At 34.6% G+C, this 9,646-nt stretch overlaps 1 protein-coding gene across 13 annotated transcripts in view; it reads right to left on the bottom strand.

The window, feature by feature from the left end:
* Positions 1-406: 406 nt before the first annotated feature.
* LOC108975034 (RNA-binding protein Nova-1) overlaps positions 407-9,646 on the bottom strand; it is an 88,549-nt gene continuing 79,309 nt past the window's right edge. For 11 of the 13 annotated variants that reach the window (XM_018943264.1, XM_018943265.1, XM_018943267.1 and 8 more), the window contains 5 exons: positions 8,412-8,471; positions 6,768-6,911; positions 6,055-6,695; positions 5,426-5,993; positions 407-1,515 (listed from right to left, as the gene is read on the bottom strand). In XM_018943264.1, the coding sequence (XP_018798809.1) occupies positions 1,295-1,515; positions 5,426-5,993; positions 6,055-6,695; positions 6,768-6,911; positions 8,412-8,471 (1,634 nt within the window). In that variant the 3' untranslated portion in view covers positions 407-1,294. The remainder of the gene's footprint in view (positions 1,516-5,425; positions 5,994-6,054; positions 6,696-6,767; positions 6,912-8,411; positions 8,472-9,646) is intronic. The other 2 variants (XM_018943268.1, XM_018943262.1) reach the window with 1 other exon arrangement.

Raw genomic sequence — 9,646 nt, 5'->3', positions numbered from 1 at the left:
AATTTTAAATTAATTTTAAAAAAATGTACATTAAAAAAATTAATTTAATTTAAAACAAAAAAAAAATTCATTTTTTTAGGCTCATATACTTCTCAGCTACCTTTTTACTTAAAAAGCAAACCATAAAATTATCTTAAAAATTTTGCAAATATTTTTCAAAAGCACAAATCCGCTTAGGTGCGTGTGTATAGGTTTGTGTGTGCCCAAATGTGCCTTTCTTGAAACTCTTTCTGGCGTGTTTTTACTGCAGCGTACAACTAGTAAGGTGTGTAAAATTTATTTACTTATTACTTTTATATTTCAATTTTACCAAACGCAATTTATTCTGAAAATAATTCGCTTTTAACTACAGGAAGTGAAAAACGTATTTATATTTGTATTTGTATGTGTCTGCTCAGGTATTTTGCTTGCCTGCATTTTGCTTCTCACTAGCGCTAACTTAATTGCTTTTAGCTTAATTATTTTGCAGCAAGTAAATATTTCGCACTTTTCCAACTACAATCAACGAAGTGAACATTACTTAACAGTGTATGTTTGCTTTTGTTTTTGTTTGTTGTTACTTTCTTTTTTATGCTTTTTATTAGTTAAATTTTCGCTATTAAAAATTATAATAAAACTCAGCCTAATTATTTGCTACACTATATGTATGTGTATATGTTTGTTTCGCTCTGGCTGCAYTATGTAATTACTTCAGTTGTTATTTTTGTTTTGCTTGTTATTGTTCTCTGAAGTGCTATGCGCKCGCTTGGTTTCGTATGTGGTATATAAATTGTTCCTAAATTTCTTGCTTTAAAATCTCTACTTTCATATATTACAATATACGCAGCGCGCCGCTTCTCTCCTCACTTCTCATTTATAATGCTCKCTTTTTGTATTTCGCTATTTATTTTAAAATTTGTTTGTGTTTTGTTGCTTTTGCACGCTGCCACCATTCGCGGTTTTGACTGCAAATTTTTTTGTGTTTTCAAAACTTTCATCTAAATTTGTGATGTAAATTTTAAACTGTATGAATTCTCAACTGTAACTATTTTTCGTCTTCAGCATTTTAATTAATATTTTTCTATTTACATATTTTATAATTTTATAACTTTTCGTTTTAATTTTAAGGTTATGGTTGTTGTTTTTCTATCTTCTGTATGCATTATTATTATAGGCTTTTTGTTTTTATTTTTAATGTCTCTTAAAATATGTTCTTTCGATTATATTTTATGTTGTTGTTTTTTAGTTATTATTATTATGTTTTTTTTTCTTGTTTTTTTTTTTAATTTTTATTTTGTGTAAATGGTTTTTCGCTTTAATTCACAACAGTGGTTAGTGGAATTTGTCGCGCTCTCTTCGTCTCCTCGTCGGTGATTTTCTGTTCAATTAAATATTGCGCTTTGGCAATGGCATTCGGCTGACCAGTTATTGTTACAATTCGATTTCTTGTGCCCGGTGCGAATATGCCCTTTTTTGAAATTTGCACATTTGCGCCAGAAACATGTTGAATTTCAACTAAACTACGACCATTTGGACCTGTAATTTTAATGTTCCATTATAATAGATTTTTATACACATTAGCATAAACAAGTACATTGTCACTATATGGTTTAAATACATAGATAATATGTATGTATTGTTGTTGTAGTAATATACATAAGAGGAATATTTACATACATAGAGGGTACAGTTGCTCAACTCAAAACTCATAACTGTTAAATTAAGGTGTRGTTAAAAGTGATTTGCAACTAAACGGTACTAAGTAACAGTTAATAAAATCTRAAAATATATGTACGTACGTATATATAATATAAGTTTTTAAAATAAAGTGAAAACGAAATGTTTGAGGTTAGGCAACTACTAAGAAGTCTACAAATAACATAAATTCAAGCAGTGTGGTTTACATAACAATATGCTAAGCTAAAATAAATTCACATATTAGTAAGGCATAATTTTAAGTTAGAAATTCTTTGCGTGTTAGCCAAAATAATTAGCTTAGAATTATTATAAGCATATCTAGCTGCTTATAAATATTGCTCTACGCTAAAAATAGCTGTGTATTTCTGTATRTAATTGTAATTATATAGMTTACTTCTTATATGYATATATGTACTTGTCTATGTACAAMGAAAATGGAAGAAAGAGTACTAMCGAATTAAGAATTTKTATATTATGAGGTATTTACGCTGCTTAGGCTGTTTACACCAKAAAATTAASGGTTCGTATAAYTTTGCGTGTTTGAAATTTCTGCTGTGAAAGCTCAACAATTTAGCCAACTCGACTTACACTAATAWTGCGGAGAGTGAAAGCTCTTTAAAAGCTGAGCCAATTCGGCTAACACTAATGAAAGCATGTCGAAGAAAAATGAAGCAAAAGCTTCTTGGCAATTGATTTCGAAAGTGAAAGCTCTGTACAAGCTCACAATTCAGCCACCTTGGCTTACACTAATGAAAGCATAGATAATTGTTATGGCAAAGAAAATAAATGCAAAAGCTTTTTTGCAATGGATGCCAAAAATTAAAGCTCTTTAAAAGCTTGCAATTTAGTCAACTCGGCTTACACCAATAAAGGCATAAGTAATTATCAAAGCCAAGAAAATAGAAGGAGTAGTTTCTTTGCAATTGATTCAGAAAGTGCAAGCTCTTTAAAAGCTCTCTAMAACAATTATATGCAAAAATGTGTAGAAATTGTGAAGATTTTTGTCTCTATATTTCTAATTATTCCTCAATTCTAAGCATATTTTAGAGAGAATATTTYTCTCGAAGAAATGGTTTAAACGGTGTTAAAAATTATTATTTTTTATAACYTTGAATGAAAATTTTTTCGTCTACSAGAAAAGCTTTCACTTGCTATCAGCGTTATCAGTTTTGCAGCTGTCTTGAGTTCAAACGTGAAGTTTCGCATGAAGAAACTAAAACTAATCTAATACATATAGCTAATCTTATCAACAATAGGTACATAACCAAGGGTTAATTGATAAGTGAAAAATTGATATGGTTTACAAAATATATATTTAGCACATGTAACCGCGGCGCTCACAGCTGCTTTACGAACAAATAATCACACGAAATTTATATAGTATATATGAAGTTTTACCAAATTTGTGTGTGATTACACCATTCAGTTTGGTAGCGTGAGCGCTGCACGGTTGGTGCATTTGTAAGGCACTTTACTAAATATTAAAACCTATAACTATATATGAATTATATGTAAATAAATGTTTGTATGTATGTATAACAAAAAGCCAAACCCTTCATAACAACAAATATACCTACGCCTATATAAGCATCTATAAAATAAGGATTTTTGTTTGCGTTTAAAAAAAGTTGAAAAAAAAAACAAACAAAAAATGACTTTTATCTTATGTCTTTCTATGTCAATTATAATATACAAGTAATATAATATACCATATATGTACATATGTAAATAAGATATGTGCATACACGTTATGTGTGAGTATGCTCGTGTAGTTGGAGTTCGGTGTATGTACACATGGAGTGCGTGCGTTTTGTGGCACTAATCACTAGATAAAGCACCGTACAAGGATAATTGGTTGCACAGCCAATGCGACGCACTCTGTCATTTATGCTAGAATGTCTGCGCTAGTGCTAGTAAGACGGGAATGTCGAGGTGCAGGCGATTAAGAAAAGCGTAAAGCTACGCTGGTCAATTCAAGGAATGCTTTTATAATGTGTGCAAATGTATATGTATGTGTCGGTGTAAGAAAGTCTTGTGAAAACTTTGGACACAAAGTTTAGCCTGTCGTGGGTTGATACACCAGCTGGAGTGAAATAACAGTGATTTTGGCGATTTTTGTGTAAGGATTGCAGCTTAAAAGCTCTATTAKGAGAAGAAATCTGGAACGCTAACTGTAACTTGATATCCGCTGTGGGTACCAGATTGATTTTAAAGAGGTGAGGAAAAACTTTATCGACCTTTTTGTTTTTTTGATGAATTGGGCATGAAGCTGCACAAAAGTATCTACTGTTATGAACATAATGCTCTCAACTGTAAGGCTGAAGGCACAATAGACCTAAGSTTTTATCATATGGCTGACTTTATGTGCGTGTAATTTGTAAGCGTGCTTGTATTGAATGATTCGTGTAAGAGGTGCGCAGGGTGCAGGTGCGTATACGAAATCACAGTTACATCGCTACACATAATGTTTGTGTATGTACTTTCGCACATCTTCGATTCAGCAGGTGGGTGTGCACTTGTTTGCTTAAGACTCTCGTTGGCTGAGCTTGTCTGCTTATGTATTGGGTATGTGGTTTGCTTGAGATTTTTTGCTTTGAGAATTTTYAGTTTGTGATAAGCGAAGGAAAGCAAATGTTTGCGGCAAGAACTTGACTAGATAATACAAACAAAATATAGAGTATCTCAAAAACAAAAATCAAATGTGTGTCTATTAACAAATATGTATGTATATATTTTTAGAAACTACAGGTGTTGGAATGTACGTAGAWATGTATAACAGCACGCTCATATTGACATTTATGGAGAATGGAATTTGAAAAGAAATCAAATGTATATATGTACATAGCGACAAAATAAGGTGKTTTTCTTTTTGAAGAAGATATTGCTCTTTAATAGCATGTAATGATAAGAATTAAGTGGAAAAGATTCTAATTAATTGCTTATATGATCGGCGATGAATAAAGACCGCAGTGGACTTCGTACATTTGCTACAATGGCGCTCAAACTATCACTTCATGACATTAGACTGTAAAGTGGCAAGAAAAAAAGTGAAAATTAAAAAATTTTATTTTTGCGAAAGATATATTTTCTAATGGAATAAAAATAGTAATGGATGTAATAATTAGAAAAAGCAAGGTTTCGCTTTTTTTTTAGGTTTCTGGTACAATTACGTTTACAGCGCCCTTGCCATACGAAATCCACTGCAGATGACTTTTTTTTACCACTGTTTCTATGGCAATAAAATATTACAAGTACAAAACTAAAATATCATAAAACCTTCCGATGTTTTGCAATCGAAAATTAGGTGGATTATAATTGCACCGCACCACGTAATAACCAAAACGTACATATCAAACTTAGTGGTGTGATTCTCAACTAAACAAGTAAGTAAGCTTCGGCGCACGCGGCAAACTACGTATGCTTGTGTTGGTTAGGATATAGTTACGCAACATATATGCAACAATAACTAATTGAAATAATACAACGTTTAAACTGTTAGCAGATGTTAAAAGTATTTTAGAAAATTACTCCAATGCGCTTGCTATTTGAGCAGCATAGTTTTAGGCGCAACATAAATTAGGCAAACGGTTTTTGGCGCTCGCACAAATTATAAGTGTGGGAACATTAAACATTTTAACTGTGTCTGTGTGTAGCATTTAGGCTTCGTATGGTTTTCGCGTGATTTCACCGACTATGTTTTGGTTTAGGGGTTGTTTTTTTTAGTAGGGATAATAAAAGCGTGGCCCACCTAAGATAGCGCCAACAATCACTTCTGGAATTTCAACATTTTTGGTATCCTTAGCACCCAGGTCGCCCGGTGTGGGACTCTTGCTCAAGCCGCTAAGCGTATGCGTTGCGGCGCTCAGGCTCTGCGCCGTTGTGCACGTAGTACCGGTGGCCGCAGTCAAACCGAAACTGTTGTTATTCAGCGAAACCGGTGTGGTGGCCTGTGCCGCTGTGGCTGATGTGCTCAAATGACGGAAAGGGTCGAATTGCGCGGCGGCGGCCGCTTCTAGTTGCGACTGCGTCGGACGGCTGGCAGCTGCTGCAGCAGCAGCAGCCGCTGCCGCTGTATAYTGTTCCAAATTAACTTGACCCACAGCACCGAAAACATTACTGGCAGTAGCTGCTGAAGCGGCGGCAGCTGTCTGCTGATCCAACGTCGTAACACCCAGAAAACTGCCGAGTGTGGTGGTGCCATTGGCATGCGGTACACCGACGCCCATGCCCAAAACGCCATATTTGGCGAGTACGCCAAGTGCGGCGCACACTTCGTTGGTAGCGGTTTCTGAGTAGCCGGAGCCGCGTAGTGCAACCTAAATGGTAAATGTTAAGGTTAAATTGTTCAACCAAACACAAGCGTAAGCAAGCAATTACCTTRATGTGTTCAAGCAATTGTGTGGCCACCGCCAAGTTCGGGGCTGGGTTGGGTGAGCTCAGGTTTAGCGATAAATTAATACCGGTACCGTTTATTAAAAGACCCGCAGCTGTAGCTGCACCGCCAATATTCTGACCCAAAGTCGAGTTCAACGAAGCGGTACTCGTATTTATGGCATTCTGGTTGGTGGCATACGGTGAGCCAGTTGGATTGAAATTGGCAACTGGGCCACTAATATCGGCATATGAGACATTAAGGCATGTACCGGACTGTGGATCCTCAACAATCTTGGACAGTATCATCTTGCAGGCGGCCTTATTGTTCTCCTTATCGCCAATAATGGTAATGCAACGTTCCTGCAACGATATATCCTTTGGTTTCTGTGAAATCTGCACATACGAGCCGCTCTCCTCCTTGATTTGCTTGATGAAAGCACCACCCTTGCCGATGATCATACCAGCCGTTGAATTGGGCACCAAAATTTTCACCTGCTTATCACGATCCTGATTCTGTTTGGAGTCAGTATCAATAATCTTAGTGGTAAGATCGGGCTTCTCACGTATTTTATCCATAATGAAGTCCATAACCGACATAATGCCATCCACGGAGCCGGTAATGAGGCAAACGCGCTCCGTAGTACCTACACGCATAGAGAGAGAGAGAGAAAACATTTGTAATATGTTCAAGTGCAATTGAGAGACAAGCTTATTACCTGGATAGAAGTCGTGCGACTTGGACATCTTAACTCTAGCACCTGAGTCTTTCTGCAAAGAGGCGATTGTCTCGCCGCCCTTGCCTATGATGGCACCGGAGGCCACGGCAGGCACTAGGATCTTCATGTGGTAGGAAGAGTCGCCTGCGCGCGCGAATGTGTGCGTGAAACGAGACAAAGCGTTACGTAGAAAGAGACGGAAAAAAATGGAAAGCACCGTGGTGCATTAATAAAATGTTTGAGCTGACAGTGTTGGTTGTGTAATTTGCCTTTTACAAAATTATTAATATTTGTTTTTACATAACCGCCACGAAATACACTTAGCGCGTGTACTTCGGCTTTGGTTGCAGGCATTACATACWTAAGTACATATAAGCAGTTTACTTTTGAAACACATAATTATCTATATATTGTAWATATACAGATATATAGTTATATATAAATGTATTTAATTAATAAATCGTTACATACACAGAAGAGGATTTAAAATTAAAAATAATAACAGTTGCGCTCTCTTTCACTTCAAATGAGTAAGTATTAGATGATTCGTTTTTGCTTGCRGTTTTTGCCTACTTGCCGAGCTGTGCTGAAATGTTGCGACAAATGAGTGGGTGGCGCAGTATATGGTCTTTGTGCTGCATCAAAATAGCATGAGGAGAATTGAAATGAAATGGCGAGCGAATGAGCAAACGAGCATCGATGAGAAACGCAAACAATGCTCAATGAGAATGAAATGCTTGACAAATGAGAATGAATGATTTTCACCAATTGTTATTAATTTGTTATTGTTGTAGTGGTAAATACAAGGAAAGCTGWTATTAGTGCCGCAATAAAAACTATTTATTACACGATTTTGTTGAAGACTTGTAGAGGCATTGTCAGAGCCAACCCGAAGTCTGGCGTTGAAATTTATATTTAACTCCGGGGATATGGAAATCATTAGACAGAAATCCTGATCTATGCAAAAGGATAAAAGTSGCTTAGCTACCAGTAAACATGGCAWGCGCARTAATGGAATGTAATCGCGTTATATATGTATATGGAAAATGGTGCCACCAAGAACACGGCTAAGCTTTAATGGGAGAAGCAATGTTTTAGAGATTATGTGAATGYAATAAATTCCTTTACAGTTATAAAACAGCGATGCGCTACTTTCAGCTAATTTCCAAGACTTGGTGACTCTGCTAAGCATATTCAACAGAAATGCGCCCTAATCGCAAGAAAAAAGTTATGAACTTGTGAAAATTTTTGGAACTGTTAAATACACGTTTTTTAGTAGACTTGTATTATTTTMATTTACAAATATTTAATTCCTAATGCAGTCTGACTGCGCCTGTATTACAATGATGAATTACGCAACGCCGAAGGATCGAGATCGAGAAAAGAGTATTTATACTTATTAACAAATAATACGAGATTAATTTGGGTAAATAAGAGTATAAAAAGCCAAAGAAAAGTGTAAACAATTTTTGTAGGTAAAAAAGGCGGAAGCTCCAATAAACGGCATATTAAAAACGGTTCGTGTTAAATCAAAATTAAAGCATTAATTGTTTTGGTTTTTGGTTTTTCAATTTCAAATTCAAAATTTTGTAGGCAGATGAAAGTCGGTTGTAATGGTAGTTAATGAATAATGAAAAAGCTTACCATGAGAGAAATTGTTATTATTTTCAATTTCAACCTCAATTCCCGAACAAACAGACTCACCTGTAACGAGAAGAAATTAAAAAAATATATATATATAATTATTTATTGTAAATTTTTCTAAGTTAAATATTAAACAATAAATAAGTAATTTAATAATTTTTAAAAGTTTAAAAAGAGTASCAGTCCAAGTAAACTTATTTTGACAAAACTTGAGTGGGTATAGAGAACGYACATTTATAGAGAAGRTTCAACTACGGACAAGCGTGTGAACTGTCAAGAGCCATGAATTTTCTATTAGTGGATTTCACCACTTTTGGCTCGGCGGGAGAAACTTTAACATACATGAGTGAACAGAGCTGAGAACTCAATGAAAATTATGCTCTGAAATATACATTGCGTTTACAGACGCATGTTAGCCTTTTGGCTTATATTTTTATACGTTTACATGCTATCATATCAATATATGAATATGATTTTGCGAATTTTTATGAATTCACGCAAATTGATAACATTATTTTTAATTTATGCAATTCTCCAAGCAATTTTTGTAATTAATGGGCGAATGAGCTACTTTTTAAATATTTCTTATCTTTGATAATGTAATATAATTTCATATGTATGCATATACATATTTGCTACATATATGATATATTATCATAATATCTTAAAAAACTTAGTATATTACAACAATAATATATACGTATAAATCACACTTTTATCATTTAACACTTTCATACGCATCTTTCCTGCAGATATCTATGTACATACAAATGTAAGTACAAATCAATTTCAAATCAAGATATTATCATTTATCAGTGAAATAATATGCGCGCGCTGCTCTACCTGTAAATACACATATGCATACATATGTGCGTATGACATTGCTACACAAATAATATGTACACAAACCTACGTATAAACATATCTGTACATGTACAGTACATGTATGTCGCCCGCGAAAACTTCAAATATTATTCTACAAAAACAACAATCGTCTTAAACATCATCATACATAATTATATGGGTGGGTACACATGTAAATATGTTTCCCGCAAAAATTACAAATACTGTTTACAAAAACAACAATCGTCTGAAATAGCATCAGAAATCAATTGAAAATTGACGACGTCAAAATTTTTAGTAAATTACACAACAACAAAATTTTCATTCATGTACGCAAACGTACTTTCAAAAAGCATATTCGATTCATTCATAAAAGCAGACGCCATTACATC

This window comes from Bactrocera latifrons, unplaced genomic scaffold (genome assembly GCF_001853355.1).
Source record: "Bactrocera latifrons isolate USDA-ARS-PBARC rearing strain unplaced genomic scaffold, ASM185335v1 scaffold_60, whole genome shotgun sequence".
NCBI lineage: Eukaryota > Metazoa > Arthropoda > Insecta > Diptera > Tephritidae > Bactrocera > Bactrocera latifrons.
The sequence above is the reverse complement of the archived record's forward strand: the minus strand, read 5'-3'. Positions and strand labels throughout refer to the sequence as shown.